This window comes from Alexandromys fortis, unplaced genomic scaffold (assembly GCF_014885135.2).
Source record: "Alexandromys fortis isolate MF-2015 unplaced genomic scaffold, M_Fortis_MF-2015_v1.1 scaffold_151, whole genome shotgun sequence".
Lineage (NCBI taxonomy): Eukaryota > Metazoa > Chordata > Mammalia > Rodentia > Cricetidae > Alexandromys > Alexandromys fortis.
The window spans coordinates 877,025-903,327 of NW_026068043.1; the positions used below are offsets into that span (position 1 = coordinate 877,025).

General features: G+C 51.0%; 1 protein-coding gene across 3 annotated transcripts in view; it reads right to left on the reverse strand.

The window, feature by feature from the left end:
- Positions 1 to 26,303, reverse strand: part of Castor2 (cytosolic arginine sensor for mTORC1 subunit 2) — a 41,624-nt gene that overhangs the window by 308 nt on the left and 15,013 nt on the right. Inside the window, exons 2-10 of one of the 3 annotated variants that reach the window (XM_050166166.1) lie at positions 16,507 to 16,577; positions 10,044 to 10,237; positions 9,662 to 9,794; positions 8,937 to 9,060; positions 7,591 to 7,701; positions 7,135 to 7,217; positions 6,535 to 6,629; positions 6,386 to 6,427; positions 12 to 6,288 (exon numbers count right to left, since the gene is read on the reverse strand). In XM_050166166.1, the coding sequence (XP_050022123.1) occupies positions 6,271 to 6,288; positions 6,386 to 6,427; positions 6,535 to 6,629; positions 7,135 to 7,217; positions 7,591 to 7,701; positions 8,937 to 9,060; positions 9,662 to 9,794; positions 10,044 to 10,237; positions 16,507 to 16,577 (871 nt within the window). In that variant the 3' untranslated portion in view covers positions 12 to 6,270. Of the gene's footprint in view, positions 1 to 11; positions 6,428 to 6,534; positions 6,630 to 7,134; positions 7,218 to 7,590; positions 7,702 to 8,936; positions 9,061 to 9,661; positions 9,795 to 10,043; positions 10,238 to 16,506; positions 16,578 to 26,303 lie in introns of those variants that run through there. The other 2 variants (XM_050166164.1, XM_050166163.1) reach the window with 2 other exon arrangements.

Genomic DNA, 26,303 nt, shown 5'->3' on the forward strand with positions numbered 1-26,303 from the left:
TTTATGCATATGGATGTTTTATCACATGTATGTCTGTGTACTACATGGGTACCTGGTACCCATGCAGAGGCCAGAAGAACTTGTCAGATTCCGTGGGACCAGAGTCACAGATGGTTGTGAGCCACCGTGTGGGTGCTGGGCATTGACCAACCAGTGCTCTTAACCACTGGGTGACCTCTCCAGCCCCTTTTACTGAGATAGGGTTTTACTATGTAGCTCAGGCTAGCCTGGAACCCTCCATCCTCCTGCCTGAGCCTCCCTGAGTGCTAGGATACAGAGATGTATCATTTTAAGCCACTGTTTTAGGACAACTTATTACACAGCATCAGGTAGCTGATACAAAGCTCCCGGCAGCTTTTGAGACTCAGGGTTACACCTGAGGGTTATCCTGGCTCCTCTAGCCATGTTCTCCAAACAGAATGGGAAAGAGGGAAGAAATGAGACACGATCCTGCATAAATCAACATAAAATCATACAGCCATCAGCCAACATCGTCTTTTTTCCCCTTCATTTAATGAACACTTTACAAAGTACAAAATATACTGTCTTTTTTTTTAGGGTGAACATTAGGTACTTTTTTTTCTCTCCATCATACAGTACACAACTCTCAAGGGTTTTGTTTCTTTGACAAGACGAAAGCATGAAGGCCCTGGAGGTGAAGAGAGTCGGACTCCAGTCCTCCCCTCACTCAAGCTGCTGGACTAGGAAAGCCCAGTGTTGCTGGTGACCTGGGCACAACATGCCAGGTGAGGGTCAGCTGGGGCTGCAGGCAGGGCACCCACACCTGCTCCCCTGCCTCAGGATAACGGAAATGATTTTGGCATACAAGAGGAGGGCTGGGAGAGCTCTGGTCGCGCATTCCTCTCCCTATTGTCTGGGGGCTGACCCTGCTCTCACTCTTCCTGTGGTGATACAGGTAAACTGAGGCAGTAGAAAGGGAAGCCATGCTAGGCTCTGCCCCGTGGAGACCTGAATTGTGCCCATTGCTGGGGCCTCTAGCTTTGTGGACCCCTTTCCAAGATGAGTTCCTGGTAAGCGAGGGGTCCCTCTTGTCTCCAGCCTCTCTCCCTGTGAATACTGTCTTCAGAATTGAAACCTCTGAAGAGTGACATGGGTGGGCCTGGGCCAGCTCAGGCTGCCTGCATGAACCCCCTGGGTTCTGAGGGCAGTCTTTCCTGGGGATGTAGACAATAAGGGAAGGAGCCTATCCTATCAGGGCAACCCCCCAGAGCCAGGGTCCGCATCTCCGCCCCCCCCCCCCCACAATCTGGTTAACTCTGTGTGGCAGTGGGCTGGGCTGAAGGGCCAAACACTGCATGAAACAGCTCGCAGCTTTGAGATAGGCTCTGCACATGTGTGCACACACTCATGCCTAATACAGGTACACACACATACACACACACACACACGTAAATATAACCACACAGAACGCCTCCTGACACACAGGAAGGAGCCACCCTGCACTTTTGACTCTCCCAGATTCCCTGCTCTTCTACCAGATGCCACAAACCATCACCACCAAATCGATGCTCACAAGCACCGTGGTCTTGGCCTCTACTGGTGCCCTCAGCTCCCCTTCCCCCAGATGAGTAGCTTGGGGGGGGGCTGGAGGTCACCCTGGGATCAGCTAAATGTGTCCTTTTGTTGCTTCAAATTGGGGGAATGGACAAGAAAGCAGAGATGTATGAAAAGGTTAGGTCTGTTAAGTTAGCTCTACTCCACAACAGCCCCATGCAGCAAAGCAAGGCTGATCGGCTGTCAGCCATCTTGGCCTCGCTTCCCTCCTGGATGTCAAAATGGATGCCACCCTTCCAAGCTACACTCTGACCCTCAGCACAATAACCATCACTTGCAAACTCAAAGCTAGCTAAGCCAGGGGGTGGTGTCGCAGACTTTTAAACTGAGCACTCAGGAGATGGAGGCAGATGAATCTCGGAGTTTGAGGTCAGCCTGGTCTACAGAGAGTTCCAGGACAGCCAGGGTTGTTACACAGGGAAACCCTGTCTCTAAAAAAACAAAACACCAAAACAAAACAAAACAAAAAACAAAAAAAAAAAAAACACCCCAAACCCCTCAAAGCTATATCCCATCCCTGTTGGAGAGCCCTCTCTATTCCTCATCCAGGCTCCCCTCACCAAGCCAAGTGCTGACCCCACCTGTGGTTCCCCTACTGCTCACAGAAGGAACTCAGAAGGGTGTCCTGTGGTGCTCAATAGTCATGCCCACAGGCTCTAGAACCACCTACAAGACAAACCTCTGCTCAAGTCTGTCAGGGAGTCTGGATTAACTGAGGTGGGAAAACCTACCCTGAATAGAAAGGAGAAAGCGAGCTGAGCATCAGCGTCCATCTCTCTCTGCTTCCTGACTGTGATGCCACGTGACCAGCTGCCTCACGCTCCTGCTGCCATGCCTTGCCACCATGGTGGACTGCAGTAATCCCATTAAACTCAGAGTCAAAACAGACACTTCCTCCTTTCCACTCCCTCTGTCATTGCCTTAGCCAAGAAGAGCCTGTGTTGTCCTCACGTCCAATAGTCCAATCGGGCTCTGGCGCATGGTCCAAGGGTAGCTGGGGACTTTTAAAGGTCAGCCTGGGAAATGGGGCGGGGAGGGGCTGGCAGCAGGTGGCTCAGATCTTTGACAATTGTATACCAGACCGAGGGGTCTGGCTGGCTGTGCACAGGTGCTAGCTCCTTCCCACCTGCTATGATAGCTTCTGACTTCCAGTTCCTTCCATCATGCCACAGGGGAACCACCTCACGACACTGCCTGACGGGCAGAAGACTGAACCAGGTCCCTAGAACCCGCCCATCGCACTAGGAACCAGTTGTCTGCAGCTGGTGGGGGCAAGGTCATTGCTGATCCTCCAGGGAGGGTTGAAGAAGCACAGGGCCAGGACTGCGTGCATGCGTGTGTGCATGTGTGTCTTCAGACACCCTGTGGAGGAAGGGAGTATACAGTTGGCAATGCTGCTGGGGTCTGGGGGAGAAGCAGATTTCTTGGAAAGCGGGCTGTGGGGCCGAGCCGAAGTTAGGGAGGGGGCTTTGTCAATGGGGACACGGGATGGTTTCATTAGCCTGTCGTGGACGGGTAGTCAAACATACAGGTGATATTTGGCATTTTTCTCTGAGACAAGGTCTCACTTAGCCCAGGCTGGCCTTGACTTGTGATCTGCCTGCTTCCATCTCCTGAGTGCTTCATGCACACTGGGCAAGCGCACTGTCCCACTGTGTCTTCCGAGCTTTTCTAGTCTTCCAGGCAGACACAAACTCCTGGAGCCTACGATCCGGTAGCCCTGCCCAGGGGATCTGTCTGTGTTTCCCAATACTTTTAACAGCCCATTCTCCTTTCCCCCACGCAGGCCAAGAGACTCCTGCTGCTAGAAGCTGGGAGCGGCTCAGCAGAGTATTTGTCTCCAATGTACTAGGCCCTGTCCACAATCCTCAGCGCTGCAGAAAAAATAAACAAAATCCCCATAGGGAACCTTGGCTGCAACTGGCATTGTCACTTGGGTCACCTCTGAGGCTGGGCCAGCAGGGGGTGGAGTGACCTCCACATCCATAAAACCAGGAGATGCCAAGAAGTGGCAAACAGCACTAAAGACACAAGAGGAGAGGGCTCAATGTCACATCCCCCAGAGCTGTAGACACTGTCACGCCAGTGCCACCCACAGAACACAGAGACCCAGCTTCCTTGAAAGGACCTACTGTAGCTAAATAGTGGGGGTCTCTAGAAGGCTGGCAGGCAGAACCCAGGCCCCAGCGCCTCACCAGATGGCAAGATGTGTGGTGTTTTGAGGCCTGTGGAGTCAGCCCTAGGAAGAGAGCAGGGAAGAGAACCTGAGATTCCTAAACTAGCAGGAGTTAAGAAAAAAAAAATCACCTAGGTGTGGTGGCGCACGCCTTTAATGCCAGCACTCAGGAGGCAGAGGCAGGCAGCTTTCTATAAATTCAAGGCCACCCTGATCTACACAGGGAGTTCCAGGACAGCTAGGGCTATATAAAAAGAGACCCTGCCTCAAGAAAACAAATAACAACAAGAAATCAGCTAAGATGCCAGGCCTACAGCTTCCTAGAGAGAGGGGACTCTGGGAGGGAGGTTAGACTACAAGGGGTTCACCAGACAAAAAGATTTTGGAGTAACCCTGAGGGAGGGAGCCACTGTCAAAAATGCAAAGAATAAAAAAAAAAAATCCAATTCCCCTTCTGGACCAATCAATGTTCTCCCAAATAAAGAAAGAGCATCCAGAGCTCTAGGCTGTGGGAATGGGGTGCAGTAGCTACAAAGTGGACCGTGCTGGCCCTCTAAACCTGTCCCAGATGCAGTAGGCTGGTGGTTTCTGTCTCCCCTCCAGGCTGGCTTCCTGGACCCCAGGGCTTTTCCAATCACTGTATTGCCTACATATTCAAATTAAAAATATATGGTGGCTCAAAATGTCCCCATGTGTGCACACATGAGGTGGGGTCCTTGCCTGTGTCCTGTGCACACAGAATATATTAACATATATATTGCTCAAGTAATATATGCTATTTACAGAATATATCTCTATGAACATAAAACACGTATTTATAGGTGTGTACAATACACAGTTTCATCCTAGCAAGTTTAGGGGCCACACAACTCTGGGGCGGGGGACATGGGGTCAGCACACTTACACAGTGGGAAGGGATACCTGGAAGGTGGGACCAAAGGGATTACAGAGAGGTGCGCCCTGGACAATCAAGGCCTTGGAGGGAGAGAGAAGGGGACTCAGGGGCCTCACTATGGCCCTGTCTACTTGGCCATTTCCCTTTTGGGAACAGAAAACAATATGACGAGATTTGGTTGTTTTGTGAAAAAGGAATCAAAAAACAAAACAAGTCAAACAAACCCCACCAGAGGTAATTTTGATTAGCATGCTGGGTTCTGAGCTTCTACAGGGTTCTAGAGTACATCCTCCGCCTGGGTCTGCTCCTATAGCCCAGAGAAGGGAGGAACGCAGTCCACACCGAGACCTGTGCAGGGGTAAACACACATTCCCTCCTCTGACCTTGTTGGACCCCATAGTCCCAGCTTATGGTACCACTCGCAGGCACTTTTGCCCTGCAGAGGATACTATAGGGGTCCTGGTGTCTTATGCCAGAATTCTGCTCCTGATAACTCTCCTCAGAAGACAGGCCAAGATTCTTAGGATCCATCCTTGCATTTGCATCTGCCCTGGGAGAAACAGGGTGCTGCTAGGTGCCGCTGAACGCTGGGCACTCTTGTAAGACTCAAGCAGGCCCCATGTCCTTCAAACAAAACCACTCCTTCCCCAGCCACCTGTATGCAAACAACCGAATAAAAAACCCCAAGTGTGACTTTTTTCCCTAAATGCGCATGGTAGCTACCTCCCAGCTTTCGCCACAGTCACAGACTGCTGGGTTACTTCGGGCAGGTATGTGAGCTGGGGGCCAAGGCCTCTTTGTCCCCTCCGGGTGGGGTAGAGAGGATGAAGAGGGAAACTCTAGGCTGGTCTAAGTGACAGCTGGGAAGGTGGACATGGCCCAAGGCACTCTAGGCCTGGGCTGGTGGGGATGGTCCACTGCTGGGAGCGAACGGAGTCTTTGCTTGCCCAGGTTGGGTCCAGGGAGAGCGAACAGAGGACAGGTAGAAGCTGGTGCTCTAGGCTGGTGGGAAAGGAGGGGTCCTGGGATTCTGTCCTCCTCCAGGGGAGGTCTTGGTTGACCCAGGACCCCTCTTGGCAGTCGTAGTAGGAATCGACACAGGCCCCGTGTGGTCAGCAGGTGGGGTCTAGGGTCACTGACCATTATGACCTGAGGGTGGCCTGCTGGCCTCCGTCCTGAGGGAACCAGCCCCTGAGCCTCTGAGATTAGAGCAGCAACCGTACCATTCATCCTGAGGGGTTCCTCACGGGGGCTTCCTCAGCTCTGTACACCCACTCTTGCGGCACCGACTTCCTAAGATGTCCCTTGCTGCATCAGGACCCCAATCCCAACGTCTTGTGGGCGGTGCCAGCGTCCTTTGGTGTTTGCTGGGGGGTGTATGTGAGGCCTTGGGCTCTCTCCAAGGCCCCTGGGCCTCAGAGACCACATTCTGGGGTGGAACTTGGGGCAGGAAGATGGGCATGCCCCCACTGGTGGGAAACCGAGTCATTATTGAAAAGGCGGGGGATTCTGGAAGGCTGGAGGTGGATGTGGGGGTGGCCTTGGTTTGGGTCCAGGCCTGGAGGAGTCAGGAACCGGGGGTGTGTCCCAGATGCCCTTTCCGTAGGGTCCCAGGGCCGATCTTTCAGTCCGTAGGGAAATACTGCAAGAATAACCTTCGTGGGGGAAAGGGCCAAGTGGACTGCAGCTAGGAGCAGCCCAGAGATGAACCTTTCCTAATGCTTCCCTCCTTGACTGACCTTCAGGGCATGAATAACCCCACTGATATTCTCTTCTGGAACCTAGAGGGCAGGAAGCAGGAAAAAAAAAAAAAAAAAAAAAAAAGGGCATTAGCCCAGGAACCTGCTCCCTAACTTGAATTCCCCGCCTGTTCCCAGAGGCTACTCACCAGTGCGTGGTCGAACTTGAAAGTACTGATGTAGTATGCCGGGATGTCTGCAGCTGCCAAGGGCTCAGAGATCTGGGCTACAATTCCACATTCGTCTAGGGAAACACAGATGCTTAGAGCCTAGGAAGGGGCTCTACCACTGAGCCACACCCCAGCCCCTCACTGAGGAATTCTAGGCAGGGGCTCTACCACTGAGCCACACCCTAGCCCCTCATTGGGGGATTCTAGGCAGGGGCTCTACCACTGAGCCACACCCAGCCCCTCACTGGGGGATTCTGGGCAGGGGCTCTACCACTGAGCCACACCCTAGCCCCTCACTGGGGGATTCTAGGCAAACATTCTACTGCCAAGTCTCACTTCCTGCTCCAATGCCTTAATTTTTCATCTGGGGGGGGTGGTATAAGAGCCCCCCTTATTGGTCTCCCGAGGCCTTCATATACTCGTCACACCACAGGCAAGGGATCTGTCAGAATGGGGACTTCAGGCTCTTTTAGCATAGGTCCCCCTCTTTAGATCACCACATAAGTGTGGAGCTGTCCAGGTACCCCAAGAATGCCTGCGTGGATCCCTGCCTACAGGTGTCAAACCCCATGGGCTCACCAAATCCAAGGGGCTGTCCTCCTATCCGCACCATCTTCCAGAGCTCTCCAGATGCACTCGTGAACAGCAAATGGCTTGGGAACCTTTAAAGGAAGAAAGAGGTCTCTGAGGCTGATGCTAACTGGTGCTCCCCCAGCTCTGGGGAACCTTCTCTGCTTGGGGGGGCCTGTAGGGCCGAGTGACAGAGTGGCTGATCCTTGGGTGGGAAAGAGCAGAGGCTCCAAGGATATGTCAGTCCCATTGGGGTCAGTGAGGGAAAGCAATGCTGGGGTGGGACTCTGGAGGTAGCTGGGACTGAGGTTCGAATCTTCACTTTGGTACCATCATGCTGTGGACCTTGACTGACCCCCTGTACCTACAGGGACATCTCCAACGAAGGGAGTAGGGCAGACTGACTAGGAAGAAAGTACATGCTCCCGCCCGGACCCCTTAACAACCACACAGGGCCCTGCCCACCTCTGCTGGGTTTGTACATCCATCACCAGTGAGATGTAGCCCTCAATGAGGGAGAAGGAGAAGAAGCGGATGTGGCCACAGTCGTCACTGGCAGCCATGGGGTCCTTCACTCTGGGGATCAAGAGGGAGCCGTGAGGGTGTGGCTTCTGCCACATCCTCCATGCTGTCTGTCACCCACCAGTCTGGCAAGAAGGGCTGTGCCGCCTTGTGTCTCGTCTTCATCAAAAGCCCATGACTCAGGGAGTCATCGACCCTGAGTGTTACATTACTGACCTGCTGGGTTAAGATGTGACCTCTGGTGCCATAGTGGCGTGACAGTTATCAGGACAACCAACCACTTTCTGTTTGAATCTAGGACCTGCTTCACATGGGGGAAATTCATGTTTACATGTACCATGGCTTGGGAGGTCACAGGCCCTAGGGAAAAACCTGTTGTCATTTTGCCTTCTAGATATTTATATTCAGACTGATGGATTAGGGCCGCTCTCAACCGCGGCCAGAGAAGCATTCTTTCTCCATCAGGCGGCCGTTAACGTACAGACTTACCTGGCCAAAGTGCTGGGAGAGACTGTGTTCAGCTCTACGTGGGACCCCGACCCCACCACCAAGGCTCAGAATCCATCGTGAGAGAGAGGGTGGAAAGACTGTAAGAGCTGGATGATAGGCGCACGTGTCTCCCCCTTTAAACCGGGTTCTTGGGTAGAACAGTGCCTCGCTCCTCAGATTGGGCTCTGGACTGGCTAGTTTAATGTCAGCTTGACACAAGCTAGAGCCATCAGAGAGGAAGGAGCCTCAGTTGAGGAAATGCCTCTATGAGATCCAGCTGAAGGCATTTTCGCAATTAGTGATCAACGGGGGAGGGCCCAGCCAAACCAGCTCTTGGTGGGTGGTATCATCCCTAGACCGTCAGTCCTGGGTTCTGTAAGAAAGCAGGCTGAGAAAGCCAGGGGAAGCGAGCCAGTAAGCAGCATCCCTCCACGGCCTCTGCACCAGCTCCTGCCTCCAGGTTCTTGCCCTGCTTGAATTGCTGTCCGAAAGGCCTTTGATGATGAATAGCAATATGAAAGTATAAGCCAGATAAACCCTTTCCTCTCCGACTTGCTTTTCGATCATGGCGATTTGGATGCAGCAACAGAAACTCTGAGTAAGACAGGCTCCTAGGTGGAACCATACCTCTCTCCTCAGACTTGTTTCTAGGGCAGATCTGTGTCTCCCCTTCAGATTAGGCTCCTGGGCAGAATGTGTCTCCTCCTGCAGACTGGACTTAGGGGTAAAATGAGGTCTTTTCCCTCAGAGCTCCAGGATGGAGCGGTATCTCCATGTCTACTCCTTACCCCAGCACCTACCCATTGGAGTAGAACATCACATCCATGAGAAGCGTGGCGACGGCAGGCAGTGTGTCGGGGTCCAGGCTGGTGACACAGAACCTGTTGCTTGGGCTGGATAACGGGTGGATGACTGGCCTCTTGACTGAAAGAACACAGGATATAAGTATTAAGGTCAGAGTAGCGCTTTTGTGTACAGGAGCTGGACCAAGCCTCAGACTTTGTTTACTGCGGCCCATGTGGGGTTTCTTTTCACCCCCAGCACACACTGCACTGATCTTTATTTATTTATTTATTTACTTATTTATTATGTGTACAGTATTCTGCCTGCACACCAGAAGAGGGCACCAGATCTCCCTATAGATGGTTGTGAGCCACCATGTGGTTGCTGGGAATTGAACTCAGGACCTCTGGAAGAGCAGCCAGTGCTCTTAACCTCTGAACCATCTCTCCAGCCCCCACTGCACTGATCTTAAATTTCCCTTCAGGACCCTGGGCTTCTGTGTAAGCTGCTCAGCTGCTGAGAAAGTCCTTCCCAGCAGCCACCATCTGGCTCAGCCCCCAATGCTTACGCTTCTACTCCATGGTCCCTCCTATAGGTAGCCACTCTGATACCACAAGCTGGCCTGAGATGTGAGCCATCTCTGGCCACTGCTAGCCACCCCCCACCTGGAATCTGGTGAACACCAGGTGGATTCTGAGAGTTGGGCTTTCTGCTGGGGACACACCCCTCTACCCCAACTTACCCATCTTGGGCTTCACAAAGCCATTGGTGATACTGAGATTCTCGGCTGCTACCGTTTCTCCATTGACAACCCGAAGAATGGTGAACTCCGAGGACAAGGTGTGAGTGACGAAGGGCAGGTCACGCTCGCGCACCTGAGGACGGGAAGCAGACTCCCTGAGCCCCAGCTCATCCCACCTCCTGCCGTAGTGCACAAGGCCGGGGCGAGAAGAGCAGCAGATGGGACCGGAGGAGAGTGCGAGAAGCGGCGCGCGCGCGCACGTGTGTGTGTGTGTGTGTGTGTGTGTGTGCATGCGTGCGTGTGTGTTACACGGAGGCGGTTAGGAGCGTGCACAGCCAGTCTCTGACTGTATGGGAGCATGCATGCTATAGCTCTGACTCACCAGGATGAAGTCAGTCTGATAGGTGGACAACATAAACACAGAGATGTTCTGGTCAGCCAGCGGGGCAATGACAGACTTGGCGATCTTTGTCACACCGATGGGCTGGGAGCTGGAGAAGCTGCCGCCGCCAGACACTACATTCAGGGCCAGCCAGGTGGCATCAGCCACGCTCAGGTGCTCGGAAGAGGGCAGCTCTGCAGGGAACATGGGACATAGATGAAGATGTCCACTGTCTGGAGCCCGGGTGTTGCCAGGCCTGGCTGGAGAGGTAGGCAGATGTGTGTGGATCGGCTGAGGCCCTAGAGATGGTCTTGCCTGTCTCTAGGCCTCAGTTTCTGCGTTTAAACATTTTTATTAATGTATGTGCATGTGTGTGTGTCCTGTGTGGTTCTATGCACATGAGTGCAATTACTGAGGAGGCCAGAAGAGGGCGCTGGATGCCCTGGAGCTGGAGTTACAGGCATTTGGTGCTGGGAAGCAAGCAGAAGTCCTCTGCAATCAAGTGCCTTTAACTACTGAGTCATATCTGCAGCCCCCAGTGTCCTCAAACAGGAGGGCTAAAAGGTCCCTTCTAGGGAAGGCTAAGCAGGTGATATTCTGGATGGCTTATGATGCCAGGTAACGCAACAGGACCTGAAGCACGTGCCAAGTTCTTTGATCTGTCTCTAGCTTTAGTGTTCTCCACTGTAAAGGAGAGTTGGTAATGCCTTCGTGATTTATTGCTTTATTTTATGTGCATGTTGTCCACGTTTGTCTGTGTATCACACGTGTGCCCAATGCCTGTGGAGGCCAGAAGAGGGCGCTAGATTCACTGGAGCTGGAGTCAGAGATGTAAACCACCATGTGGGTGCTGGGAATCAACACCCGGTCCTCTTAAGGTCTGAGCCAACTCATCAGCCCTGAACTCCTACTTTTTCTTCTTGTTATTTTGAGGCAGGCCTTTTCTGTGTAAGAGCCCTGGCTGTCCTGGAACTAGCTCTTGTAGACCAGGCTAGTCTCAAACTCACAGAGATCTGCCTATCTCTGCCTCCTGAGTGCTGGGATTAAAGGCATGTGCCCACCACTGCTCAGCCTGAATTCCTACTTCTTAAATTAAAAACTTAATCTGTTTTTAAAGATTTATTTTTGTCTTTATAAAATAAACCTACTTTTATTTTTAACATATATAGGTGTTTGCCTGCATGTATGCCTATATACCACATTTGTGCCTGTTGCTTTATGAGGGGAGACCCCCTGAAGGGGGGATTTCATGGGACTGAAGTTAGTTACCAGTCTGTAATATATATCAGATGGCGCCTCAAAAATAAATAAATAAATAAATAAATAAATAAACCAATCAATCAAATAAAAAAAATCCAAACTCAGTGGACTTAACAAATTCAGGTCAGCCAGGAAGTGGTGGTGCACAAGTTTAATCCCAGCACTTGAGAGGCAGAGGCAGGTGGATCTCTGTGAGTTCGGGGCCAGCCTGGTCTACAGAGAGGGTTCCAGGACAGCCAAGGCTACACAGAGAAATCCTGTCTCAAAAAGGTTAAAAAAAAAAAAAAAAAACACATAAAACCCACACACACACACAAAAAAAAAAAACAAACCATCCAGGCCCTGTCTTAATGGCCAACAGGAAGAAGCAGTAAGTCCCCAAAGAGATGGGGTTGGGAGTAATGTCAGAGAATAGGAGGGGGAGGGGGCCGGGCCAGCTTCCAGAAAAGATGGCTCGTGAGGAGAGGATGCAGAGTAAAGTCTATCAGAATCCTATCTGCCTAGCTCAGTCACCATGGTGACCACAGCCTAGGGGAAGCCCATTGGTCCTGCTGACTCAGAAGGGCCTGTGGTCAGCCAGCTAGTAATGGAGAGGCAGGCAGCTTCACAGGAGAGGGAGGAAGAAGTGCCGGGGAGGGGCAATGCCTGGGTCTTGGGCTTCTGTGACTCCCTGTTGCCCAGGAGGTGAGCTCTGTTCTTCCTACCTGTTTCTTCAGGAACAAGATTCCCAAGCCCTGGCCCTGCCCAGACCTTGACTGGGCTCAGTGCTGGAATTCTTTTCTATGTGTATGTGTGCACACCTATCACGGGAAGGTCAGAGGTCTAGTTGGTGTCTTCTTAATGGCTATCACCTTTTAAAAACATTATTATTACTGCATGTGTATGCATATATATGTGTATGTATGTGTGTATATATGTATGTATGCAGGCCTGTGTGCCATCGCACACATGTTGAGGTCAGAGAACCACCTGTGAGAGCCAGTCTTCTTTCCACCATGTAGGCAGGCTGTGGGGATGAAACTCAGGTATCAGGCTGGGTTGTGGGCACCCTTACCCACTGAGCCATCTTGCCTGTCTCCCTTCCCCCCCTCTCCCCTTTTTTTGAGACAGGGTCTCTTACTGAACCAGACTAGCTGGCTAGTGAGCATCAGGAATTCTCCTGCCTCTGCAACTCTAGCTTTGGGGTTACAGGCACAAACCACAACTTCCTTCCTTCCTTTTTTTTTTTTTTTTTTAAAGACAGGGTTTCTCTGTGTAGCCCTGGCTGTCATGGAACTTGCTTTGTAGACCAGGCTGGCCTTAAACTCACAAAGACCCACCTGTCTCTGCCTCCAAATTGCTGGGATTAAAGGCGTGCACCATGCCACCACCAATTGGCCTTTTCTTTCTTTCTTTCTTTCTTTCTTTCTTTCTTTCTTTCTTTCTTTCTTTCTTTCTTTCTTTCTTTCTATAGGGGATCCAATCTCAGGTCCTCTTACTTGCTTGCCAAGTACATTACCAACTGGTTCATTTCCACAGCCTTTTGCTTTTAGACTTCTAAGGAGCCCAAACTTAATAACCAAGGGCTTCTTGCGGGGTGGCATTTGAAGCCCCTATTGTCTCTTGGGGATTTCCGGGAGCCTGGGAATCCTGAAATGAAGCTTGGTGAGGTGGTCACCCTTCTCACCCCTGATGTCAACCACACCTCCTGCTGATGGCAAGTTGTGAAACCCACACAGCAACAAGGAACTCAGTAGTCAGACTGCAATGTGTTCCACGACAAAACAGACAATGCCTCCTGTCTTTGGAACATAACCGTAAGCCATTTTTGGGAAGATTCTGGTATGCTTGTTGGTTAATGTCTTATATATTAGAGTACGATGACATCATAGACCTATTTATATATTTTTATTATTAAAAATTTCATGTATGTATGTACATATGTTCATGTATGTGCAGGTGTCCACGGAGTCCAGAAGAGGGTGTCAGAGCCCTAGGAGCCAGAATTATAGATGGCTGTGAGCTGCCTGATGCAGATGTTGGGAAATGAACTCAAGTGCTCTCAACTCCTGAGCCATCCCTCTAGTCTAAAGACAAGGTCTCATGTAGCCCAGGCTAGCCTTGTATTTTCTCCATTGATGGACATCCGGTTCTTCATCTGTAAAATATACATTTAACTTTACCCTGTGGGCTACTGGAATGATCCCAAGGTTCCCGCTGAATGCAAGGCTGTTGGGCCTGGTGATGAGAGCCTCCTGTTTTAGTGGCAGATACCATCTCAATCAAGACACACAAGTTTGGTTTTCCTCCCCAAGGACAGATATCCCTGGAGTACGGTTTTCCATGGGGGAAGCTCAGGAACTAGCAAGTGAGGCAAATCCAAGTTCCAAGTCATGAATTTAAACTCTTGATGGGAATGGAACTTGGGGCTTTGAATATGGGCAACAGCTCTACCACTGAGCCACACCCCAGCCCCTCACTGGGGGATTCTAGGCAGGTGCTCTACCACTGAGTCACATCCCAGTCCCTCACTGGGGGATTCTAGGCAGGGGCTCTACCACTGAGTCACACCCCAGCCCCTCATTGGGCGATTCTAGGCAGGGGCTCTACCACTGAGCCACACTCCAACCTCTCACTGGGGGATTCTAGGCAGGGGCTCTACCACTGAGTCACATCCCAGTCCCTCACTGGGGGATTCTAGGCAGGTGCTCTAACACTGAGCCACACCCCAGCCCATCACTGGGGGATTCTAGGCAGGTGCTCTAATCACTGAATCAGATTCCCAGCCCTTTGTGTTTACAGTGCTTTGAAACAAAATGGTCCCCATAGGGAATCACACATAAGAGGTGTGGCTATATTGGAGTAAGTATGACGTGGTTGGAGGAAGTGTGTCATAGTGGGGGTGGGCTTCCAAGTTTCCTATGCTCAAACTACGCTCAGTGTGACTCCACTTCTGCTGCCTGCAGCTCAAGATGCAGAACCTTCAGCACCTTCTCCAGCACTGTGTTTGGCTGCACCCTGCCATGCTTCCCACCATGACAATAATGGACTAAACCTCTGAACTGTAAGCCAGCCCAATGTTTTCCTTGATAAAAGTGGCCGTGGCCATGGTGTCTCTTCACAGCAACAGGAACCCTGACTAAGACAGGGCTTGAACACAAGGTCTTCCACTGTGACTCAGGCTCGCTCTGAAGTACTGATTTTCCTACTCAGTCTTTCAGATGCTGGGGTTACCGACCTGTGCCTCCCCTCCTGTCTCTCTCCACAGGCTTCTGAAGACTGGCTGCCTCTTAGTTTTTCCAGAACTCCAATAAATGTGAGAAAAATACAGCGGTTCCCTCTGCCCTGTCATCAATACGGTGGTGCACGAAAGAACAAAATAAATGCATTTCCATTTGCAGAGAGCCTCTGGGGGGAAAAATCAATGTAAAGCTGGACAGTGGGTTTTGGGGGTGTGGCTCAGCAGGTCACCTGACCTCTCAGGATGACCGAGAGTCATCTCTGGAGCTGCAAAGATAAATGACTAAATAGTCAAGTAAAGCTTAATGCGCGGCATTAATTTCTGTTGTTTATTTTGAGACAGGGTCTCTCACCGTGTAGCTGTGGCTGGCTTAGAACTCACTCTTGTAGACCAGGCTGATTTTGAACTCACAGCGATCTGCCTGTCTCTTCCCCGCACATATTGAGATTACAGGTATGTGCCACCACACCTGGCTTGTCAAGAAACTGCTCAAACAAGGAAGTAAGCATCAGGGTTTGGGGAGGAGAGGTGGAAACTGCTAATGGGTGGAAAGCTTCAGTTCGAGGTGATTAAACAGCCCCCCTCAACCACTGAGGGTCAAGGGATATTGTAGAGTGCTGGCCTAGCAGGGACGAGAACCAGGGTTTCGCCCCAAAGTGCGGCATAATCCAGGTGTGGTGGCACTCACCTAGAACATCAGCACTAGAGACAAGGAGGGTCAGAAAGTCAAGGCCGTCTTCAGCTAAGTAGAGAGTTCAAGGCCAGTCTCAGGTACTCGAGACTATCTCAAAAACCAAATACAACAACAAGCCATACTTCTACTTCAGAAAAGAAATGGTGGCTGGGCGATGGTGGCGCACGCCTTTAATCCCAGCACTCGGGAGGCAGAGACAGGCGGATCTCTGTGAGTTTGAGACCAGCCTGGTCTACAGAGCGAGTGCCAGGACAGGCTCCAAAGCCACAGAGAAACCCTGTCTCGAAAAACCAAAAAAAAAAAAAGAAATGGTGATTCATTTTTGAAAAATTATTATATCTTATGTGTATGGGTGTTTTGCCTGTACATCTGTCTGTGTATCATCTGCGTGCCTGGTGCCCACAGTTGCCAGAAGGAGGATTAGATCTTCTGGGACTGGAGTGACAGGTGGTTGGGAGTCACCGGGTGGGGCTGGGAATCAAACCCAGGTCCTCTGGAGTTTCATCTTGTCTTCTTAACCACCGAGCCATCTTTTTCATCCTCAAAAGGATATATTTTATGATAACCAAATGATATTTAAATTTAAAAAATGGATAAATAAGGATAAGAGAGATGGCTCAGTGGTTAAGAGCCCTTATTGCTCTTGCAGAGGACCTGGTTTCCACGGTAGCCAGAAAGTCCAGTTTCAGAGGGTCTGATGCTTTCTTTTGACCTCCACAGGTTTCTGCATGCACACAGTACACACACACACACACACACACACACACACACACACACATGCACATTAACTAAACACATAAAAATGATTTTGTATGAAAAACATTAAAGAAAGAGAATGGGAAAAAATTAGGTATGATGTCACCTTCCTGTAATTTCAGCATTTGGGAGGCTGTAGAGGAGCATCAAAAGTTTGGGTTAGCCTGAGCTATACTGGGACCTTATCTCAGAAACAAACAAAAACAAATGCCAGTAAGATAGCTCAGCAGGTAAACGTGCTGGCACCAGGCCTGAGGATCTTAGGGTAACACCTAGAGCCCACATGGAAGGGTAGACCTGGCTTCCACAGGTTGCCCTCTGACCTCCACACCCATGTTCTGCCATGTGTGTGCATATACACAACAAACCAATAAATGGAAAAGGTTAAAAAAAAAACCCATCACCACCAAACTCCAAATTTCCAAAAGACAAAACAAAAACACCCCAAACAGATTCCCTCCACCATTTTTTTTTGAACAACAAAGAAAATAGAAAAGGAAATAAGGAGGCGCTTTGTGATGGAGCCCACTTACCAAGGAAACCTTCCTCATCCACGATGATGGTGTAGTCCTCGGGGGTCTCTGTCAGACTGAAAAACTTGCACCTGAGCAGAAAGACACAGGAACATATGGTTAGTCTGGGAAGGCCCCCTGCTGAGTCACAGGTATTCTCCCACTGAGCCACACCCCAGCCCCTCACTGGGGGACTCTAGGCAGGGGCTCTACCACTGAGCCACATCACAGCCCCTCACTGGGGGATTCTAGGCAGGGGCTCTACCACTGAGCCACACCCCAGTCCCTCACTGGGGGATTCTAAGCAGGGGCTCTACCACTAAGCTACGTCATCAGGTTCCCTGTGTACTTTCTGGTATACAGCAGTGGCTGCAAAATCCTACATCTCCATCAAACCCAAAGAACTGTCCACTAAAAAGGGTGACTTTTTTTTTTTTTTTTTTTAACACAGTCCAGGCTGGGCTCCAATTCATTCATCACTCACGTTGTAAGGCTGACCTGCATGTCCCAGTCCTCTACCCACTAAGGGCTGGGATTACAGATGTGCACCACCACAGCCGGCTAAAAGAGCAGCATTTGCTATGTGTGAATGGCATGTCACAAACCTGATCTTCAAGGGGCTGAAGACACAGCTGTGGTCAACCGCATTTACTGCTCTTGTAGAGGGCTTGGGTTCGGTTCCAAGCATCCGTATCAAGAGGCTTACAACTGCCTGCCACTCCAGTTCCAGCAGACCCAACTCCCTCTGACCTCCCTATGGTGCGCATGAACCTCAGCCAGGCACATTCGTGCGCATCCTTATAAATAAAATCCCGAAACAGAACAACCAGCCAGCAAAACCGATCTTCAAGAGGATGCCTGTTTGGGGCCAGGTGACACATACTTCTTGTGTTGTTAATTTTTCTGATGTGTCACTAACACACACTTAGCTCCAGCTCCTCCCCTTTTCACCTGTGTCTGTGCAAACGTGAGCAGGCTGTGGTGCACGTGTGGAGGTCAGAGGACAACTCTGTTCACCATGTGGGATCTGTGGACTGAGCTCAGGTTGGCAGACTTAGCCGCAGGCCCCTTTTACCCACTGAACCATCTCGTCAGCCCTCTTCGGTTCCTTCGTGACATCTCTATCCATGCCTGTTTCACAGCCAACTTGTAACTCTTTTAGAGACAGGGTTTCTCCGTGTCACCTTGGCTGTCCTGGAGCTCACTCAGTAGACCAGGCTGGCCTCGAACTCAGAGATCCACCTGCTTCTGCTTCCCAAGTGCTGGGATTAAAGATGTGCACCACCACCGGCCTGGCCATTTTATAATTATCTAAGTGCCTCAGAGTAACAACACTAAACCATCACCTTGTAAGTGGCAATCAATATTCTAGGAGGGGTGTTGCTTCCTTCATAGGGGTCCCACATCCTCAGAGAGAGCCTTGAAGCTTCCAGCTTCCGGATGGCTCAAACAGGTGCATGCCGGGAGGGATGGGCCTCCCAGCTGCCTGAGAGAGAGAGAGAGCAAGAGCCTGGTATACAGAAATGGGCAAGACACATACTCCAGTCACCCTCAAAGCTGTAGGGACACTCCAGAAATAGAGCAGACACATTGGTCTGGAGGGCATAAACACCAGCAGACGGCAACTAGGGCCTCTGTGGACATGAGGTATAAATAAATAAGCTGTTGAAGTGACATGTCCCAGGGGGCCAGCCAGCTGCTGGACGTCCATCTCAATTCATTGTGCACACCGCCTCAGAGAGGGCCTTTAGGTCAGAGGAGATGGAGGGACCTGCTGCTCTCGCTGGTCCACAAAGTGGCCTGTGTCTGTGAACTTCACCCCACCTGACCCTCCAGGACAACCTGGGGGTCATGGCATATCAGATATCCTGCATACTAGATTAATTATTACAATTCATAATGATAGCGAAGTTAGTTACGAAGTAGCCAATGAAATAATTTTACGGTTGGCGGTGTGTGTGTGTGAGAGAGAGACCACACATGAGGAAGTGTGTTAAAGGGTCACAGCAGCATTGGAAAGGAACCACTGCTCTAGGATATGCAGACATTTCCTTCCCTTTACTGTTTGTATATGTGTCTGTGTGGTACACAGATGCACTCACGCACGCAAGCAAGCACACTAATACGTGTGCCTATTATATCAGCAGCCAGGGAAGGGTGTTGCGTGTCCTCCTCTATCCCTCCCCGCCTTATTCCTTTGTGGCAGGGTCTCTCTGGAACTTGGAGCTTACACTGTTACTTAGCTGGCCCCAGTGATATCCTGTCTCTCCACCCCACCCCCACTACAGGGCATTTCAGGCTATACCTGGGTTCTAGGTCCTCATGGTTACACACAGGCCCAGGAAAGCCTGGAACTTGAAGCAATTCCCCGGATCCAGCTTCCTGAGGACTAGTATTAGGAGTACCAAGTCTTCCGTTCTTTCCTTCTTTGTGTGTGCGTACACATGTGGTCCACTACAACCGTAGCTGTTAAGGTGGGTGATGCTATTCACCGTCATATATTTTTTTAAACATTTATTTATTTACTTATGTACTGAATTTGTGGGTGTGCCAGACTGTGTGCGTAGAGCTCGCGGACAACCCGTGGGAGTTGGTTCTTCCTTTGCATCACGTGGGATTGAACTCAGGGTCATCGGGTTTGGTGGCTAGTCCCTTTTCCCACAGAACCACCTCAACTAGCCCTATGACTAGCTTCCCCGCCCCCTCCAGAAAGGGTTTCTCTGTGTAGTTCCAAGCTGTCCTGGAACTCAAGCTGTAGACCAGCCTGGCCTCGAACACAAGAGATCCACCCGTCTCTGCTTCCTGGGTACTGGGATTAAAAGTGTGCACCACCACTGTCGGTCAGGTGAGTTTCTCACTGGCTTGCAGCTCACCAAGTAGGCTCGGCTAACCAGCCAGTGAGTGAGTCCCAGGTCCTGTCCCCCCCTCCATCCCCCCCCCCGCCATCTCTACCTCGCCAGTGTTGAGGTTACAGGCACACGACAGCACACCCCGCTTTTTAAGCGGAAGTTCTGGTGACCAAACTCAAGTCCTCACGCTTCCATAGCAAACACTTTACTGACTGAGCCATCCTCGCGGGCCCCCGTCTTCCTTTCTCCATGCCTCCCCACTGTGTGAGCTCGGGTGGAGACTATCACCAGCTTCTACTTGGTCACCCTCCTTCACGGCCCACCTGCCTATCGTCTCAGCGGTCACGTCTTCTGCAGCCGCCCTTCCCACTATGGAGTGAGCCCCTCCCTGTTCAGTGAACTTCCAGCTCGTCTTTATTACCTCAGTCAAGCACCTGGGGGGGGGGCAGGGCAGGGTACCAGCCAGCAGCCATCTCCTTTTCCTTTGCTAAGAGATGCTCCTCATGGTATTCCACAGTCTGAAGCTATCCATAAGGGGACTGGAGGACAGTGGGGGCAGGGTTTGGGCTGACCATGTATCACGATGTGACAGGGACCCTGCACAGTGTGTACGATGAAGAGCTCCCTTAATCGTTACGCAGTACCAGCCTGGTATCTGGTACAGCAGCACACTTGACATCCGGTGCCATGAAGGGTTGCTGTACATTTCAACCAGACGGCGTTACACTGTGAGTAACCATTCCGGGCCAGCCTGGAAATCAGCAAGTGCCAGGTCTGTTCCAGTCTTCAACCTCTGACCCTTCTGTGTCAGCCTCCTCTGTGACTCACACCCCAGCCCCTCACTGGGGGATTCTAGGCAGGGGCTCTACCACTGAGCCACACCCCAGCCCCTCACTGGAGGATTCTAGGCAGGGGCTCTACCACTGAGACACACCCCAGCCCCTCACTGGGGGGTTCTAGGTAAGATCTCTAATGCGGTGTAAGCCACACCCCTAGATGTATCTGTTCCTTTCTTTCCTTGTACTGAGTTTGGACAAAAGCTGTGACATTCTTCTTCCCTCTCCTGATGGGACTTGATACCCAGTGAATTTCCCATGTCCCTTGCTCTGCCTAACAGCCCATTCATCCTCCGAAGGATGCCCAACTTTCTGTCAACACAGGAAGATAAGAACAGAGGAAGTCAACCCTTGCCCATGAAGCAATCTGTGGTCCTGTGGCCATCTCCCCACATCCCAGACACTATTAACTGCAAACGACATTCCCTGGAGGGCCCAGCTCGGGTGTTGCCTGAGGCTGTTGACTGGTTGCCTAGTAACTCAAGTGCCCTGTTCTCTGGGTCAATGCCACTCAAACTCCCTGTCGATGGCCGTGTTCTTTTAGCTGTCTGTCCTTGGTGGCCCCTGTGTCCAGCCTCATGTTTAGATAACCTTCACCATTCCTCCAGCCTAGACATCCCCTCCCTGACACTTGACTCCACTTCCTTCCCTTCCAAGGCCTATTTCTCCCTATCCGGCTCACCAAGCACCTTAATTTCTATGATACAGGAATCTACTCAGGTCCTTCACAAAACCCTGAAACTATGTGCAGTTTGGCCTTTGAGACAGTTTGTTTTTCCTTTTTCTTTTCTTTTTTTGTAGCCCTGGCTATCCTGAAACTCTGTAGAGTGGGCTAACATCAAACTCAGAGATTCGCCTGCCTCTGCCTTCTGAGTTTTGGGATTAAAGGTGTGTGTCACCACCATCAGGGTGCAGTTTGGCTTTTAAGAATCACTTTCAGCCAGGCGGTGGTGGTGCCTGCCTTTAATCCCAAGTCTTCAGGAGGCAGAAGTAGGTGGGTCTCTGAGTTCGAGGACAACCTGGTCTATAAGAGCTAGATCCGGGACAGGCTCCAAAGCTACACAAAGAAACTCTGTGTGTGTGTGTGTGTGGGGGGGGGAATGGCTTCTTTCACAAACCATGACTCCTTTCTGTGTCCCTCAAGCACCTCTTTCCTCACCACACTCTTCATCCTTGGCTCTTTCCTTCCCAGGGCTCAAGTTTCCTCCAATTATGAAAAAAAAAAAGTTATTTTATGTGTGTGAGTGTTTCGTCTACATGTGTATGTGTATAGCCATGAGTGCTTGGTGCCCACGGAAGTCAGAAGAGGGCTCAGATCTCCTGGAGCTACAGATGGCCGCGAACCACTCTGTGGGTGCTGGGAACAGAACCCGAGTCCTCTCAAAGAGCAAGCACTCTTCACCCCTGAGCTACCTCTCCAGCCTCTTCAGTAAAAACAAAAAAAAAGATTGATCTTTTTTATAATTTGCGTCTGTGTGTGTGGGTCTGTGCACGTGAATGCAGGTGACCACAGGGTTTAGAAAGAGGGTGTTAGATCCCCTAAAGCTAGAGCTGTAGGCAGTTGTGTGCTGCCCCACAGGGGTACTGAGAACTGAAGTGGGGTCCTTTGCAACAACAGCAAGTCCTCTTAGTCACTTCTCTAGGCTCAGGTGTCTTCCATCCTCCAAAGGGTTGTCCTTCATCCACAGCTCTTCCTCAGGTCACAAGCTTAAAACCCTTGCCAGCTGGAAGGCAGTTAGCTTTGCTCCACCCGGTTAATCTCACCAACGACCTCCACGGTCCACATCCAAAGACTGATGTCCTATTATCCCGCCCTTGACCTGTGGTTGGGCCCCTATCCAGCTGACCAGAGCCGTTCCAGAAACCCTGAGTTTCCTATAGTCTCCACCTTCTCAGCAATGGCCACTGTCTTCTGTTCCCTAAAGGGACTTCTCTCCAGTAGGAGACAGCTCTGGAGCACCCTGGGGGCCTTGCTAGCCTTGGTCTCTCCCTCTACCATCCTCGGGTTCCTCCAGGTCCAGGTCCAGCTGTTCTTCCCATACTTGCCTTTCCCTAGCTGATTGTTGCTGTCAACTGAAATGTTGCTCTTTCCCTCCCTCCCTCCCTCCCTCCCTCCCTCCCTCCCTCCCTCCCTCCCTCCCTCCCTCTTCCTTTGACTTCCTTCTCCCTCCACACCCCTTCCTTCCCTTCCTTTCTTTCTCCTTTCTCTTCCCTCCCTGACTTCTTCCTTTGTTCTGTATAGCACAGGCCGGCCTGCAACTTGAGATCCTCCTGCCTCAGCCTCTAGGTCAGGCTCTACAGAAATGTCTCCGAGTCACCCTCTCACTCTGCCTGTTCCACAGTGAACCTGGGAGATCACCCAGCCTGCAGCAGGCCTCATCTGCTGTGTTCCCTTGCCCTTAGGAGGTTGATGTGTAGTCACACAAGTCAGTTGGTCTTCAAAATTCTACTGCTGTTCCCTTTGGGCCCAGCTGGAGCCAACCACCCAGGCAAAGCCAAAGCCCAGGGCTGCCTGGATCAGGGGCCCAGGAGCTGAGTCACCTCTGAGAGCACATTCCTGTCTTCAATCAGTGTGGACGCCTGGGTGGATGGCCTGGCTGCCTCTGGAAATTCGATCTGTTTACTCTCCGCTTCTTTCACCCAGCAGAGAGAGGCCCTCACCAGGGCCTCTCCCCAGGGCATCCTGGGCCACAAGTCCCCAAACCTGGGCTAGGCCAAGCCCTGTCTGGGAAACACACCTGCAGCCAGAAGGCAGACAGGGTGGGTGAGCAGGAGGTAGTATCTGCCAGAAAAGCCTTCTTTGGAGAGGGGTGGACCAGACACACAGAACCGAAGGAAGAGAAGTGAAGGTGCTCATTTAATTAGCGGCACAGTTTATCACAGGGTCCCTGCTGAGACCACAGAAGATTAAAGAGAGGGGCATGGTGGGTTAGGAGCATTTTCTCTGCAATCTCAAGGACCTGAGTGTGAGCGCCCAGCACCCATGTAAAAAGCCAGCTGGCAGATCCCAGGAGCTTGCTGTTCAGTAAGAGACCCTATCTCAAGGCAACAAGATGGAGACCGATAGGGGAAGACACTCAGGGTCCTGAGACACCTTCTGTGGAAGTGCCACACATACCACCTGCACATGCGTGTACCACACACCACACACAGACACACCCGGGAGAAGTCTGGATAGGGCCATGTAAGCCTAGATACTCAGTACTCAGGCAGTACTGAGGCAGGAGGGTCCTGAGTTAAACACCAATCTGAGCGACACGGCGAGACCCTGTCTCAGGAAAGAGGAGGGACTTCCTGGCAACATCCTGACAGGGCAGTAGGAGACAGAGGAAAGGGGCAAGACTGCAAGGCCATGCTGGACAGCCTCTGTTAGCATGCACCTAGGGATGGGAGGCCCGTCCCTTCCCCAGGCGATGTATCCTCTCCTGGCTTTTAGAAATCCTATGTTATCAGTCCTTTTTTTTTTTTTTTAAATAAAGATTTAAATGTTGCTTCAAGCTTATAAAGCACTAGCTGTCCACCCGACTGCCCCTGCTGAGATCTAAACCCACTTGGTGGAAGGCTGGGCAGAAGGATAGGGGCTGAGTATGACTCCAGAACCCATGCGAAAGGGTCGAATGTGTTCATTCTGACTTGGAATTCCAGCAGGGGAAGCCTGGGCCCTGCCGGCCAGCCAGCTTAGGCTATTTGGTGAATTTTAAATTGGGGAGAGACCCCAGCTCAAACAATAAGGTGGACAGGGCCTGAGGAACAGCAGCCACAGTTAACCTCTGGCCTCCCAGGGGGTAGAGTATTTGCTCAGCATGCACAAGGCCCTAGGTTCTATACCTGGCATCATATAAAACTCAGCGTGATGATTTTAGGCTTGTAATCCCATCCATCATGCGGGAGCTGAGGCAGGAGGACTGCTGTGAGTTCATGACAAAGCCTAGGCTACTGTCTCACCAAGCACCAAACAAGACAACAGCAAAGCACCATGGGTGGAGGCAGGCTGACGTGTGGGGACAGAGTCCCTTCCTGAAGCCTGGGCTCCTCTGGTCACTGCAGGCCCCTAGTAAGTTGTCCAATGAAGAACTTTAGGTTGGCGGGAATCTATGGCCATGCCCATGACTATAATTCCAGTGTCTTGACTGTTCACTGAGTCACCCTGTGTGATGGCTACACTTCACTAGGGAACATGAGATGCTCCCTGCTTTTTTTTTTTTCTGTAAAGTTTTTTTTAAATATGTATATGTGTGCCTGACTGTATGTATGCACACGAGTGCAGGTGCACACAGAGGCCAGAAGGGGGCATCAGATCCCCCAGAGCTGGAGTTACAGGAGGTTGTGTGTCATCTGACATGGTGCTCGGAACCCAACCAGGGTTCTCTGTAAGAGCAGCAGGGGCTTGGAACTGCTAAGCCGTCTCTCCAGCTCCCTGTGGTTCTCAGTTCTTTCTCTTGGACCTTCTCTGGGTAGCTAGTGGTCCTCAGGGAGGAGCCACACAGTGCGGCCTCTGGCACTGGCATTCATACCCCATTAAAATGTGAGGGGAGAGGTGGCTAGAAGGATAAATGGGCATTTAAGATTCCACCCTCCCAGCACTTAGCACCAGTCCCAAGATGACGCTCTTGGCTTGGTCAAGATGTTTTTTTCTCTTTTTTCCTTTTTCCTCCCTTCCTCCTTCTCTCTCCCTTCCTGGTATGAGTCACCACACCTAGCTTTTGTAATTATTTTTGTTATTTTATCCTTTTGTTTTACTTTGTTTTTCAAGACAGAGCTTCTCTATGTAACAGCCCTGGCTGTCCTAGAACTCACTTTGTAGTAGACCAGGCTGGTCTTGAACTCATGAAGATCCGCCTACCTCTACCTCCTGAGTGCTGGGATTAAAGGCGTGCGCCACCACTGTGTGCCTTATTTTGTTATTTTAAGTAGGATAAAAAAAAATAACAAAAGAGGACACGAAGCGGGGGGGGGGGGGGGGGGGGGGGGGGGGGGGGGGGGGGGGGGGGCTGGTGTGGAGGAGGAGGAAATGGGAGAGCAAACGGGAGATGTGAGTGCCGGTGGTTCGGATTATGACACACCATACACATGTGTGAAAGCCTCACAAGTCTTTAGCTTCATTAAAAAATAAATTCCGAGTCCATCCATGGATCAATGCACTGTTAACGTCAGAACCCTCATGATCCAACTGCTATCCCAAAGCCCTGGCAGCCAACCTTTATCACGTGACCTTCCAGGAACATTTCAGACTCAGATAAGCACAGATCTGTATTCGCTAGGGGGAAAAAAAAACACTCTAGCTGCAGACCTGGCTTAGTTGGCACAGTGCTTGCTTAGCAATAAATTAGACGTGGTGGTACACCCCTGTAATCCCAACACTTGGAAGGTCAAGACAGGCAGAGCAGAAGTTCAAGGTCATCCCCAGCTACATTCTGAGTAGGGACCAGCCTGGGCTACATTAAAAAACCATAGTTATACTCAACAGGTATACTTAATTTTTGAATAATTAATCAACATAATTGATGAATCTATGTGCCCATGGATATATGTGTCATCTATCTATCTACCTGATCAATTATTTATCCACCTACCTATTTATCATTCACCCATGGACTGATCATCAGCCTATTTATCATCCATCCATCTAGAAGAGATTTGTTAGAGAACTATGACACGTTACTGTATTATCAGTATGTTATTAGTGACCATGGTACTGAAAAGTCCCGTCTTCAGTCTAGCGTGAAGAACTCAGACCCTGGGCAGAGGCTGATGGTTTAACGGCCAGTCCCAGCTGAAGGCTTGAGAACCCGAGGGCCATTGTTTTGGGTGTTGGGATCTAGAGACTGAACCCCCTGGAGTCCTGACGTCCAAGGGCAAGAGGAAAGCATCTTAGGTCCAGACTATGCAAATTCCCCCTCCTTTGCTTTTTTCTAGGTAAGCTCTCCCCTACCAAGACACGCCCCCACAGGGTGGGGAATTATAGGCAAAGTTTCAACACCCAGTCACACCCCAGCCCCTCACTGGGGGATTCTAGGCAGGGGCTCTACCACTGAGCCACACCCCAGCCCCTCACTGGGGGATTCTAGGCAGGGGCTCTACCACTGAGCCACACCCCAGCCCCTCACTGGGGGATTCTAGGCAGGGGCTCTAC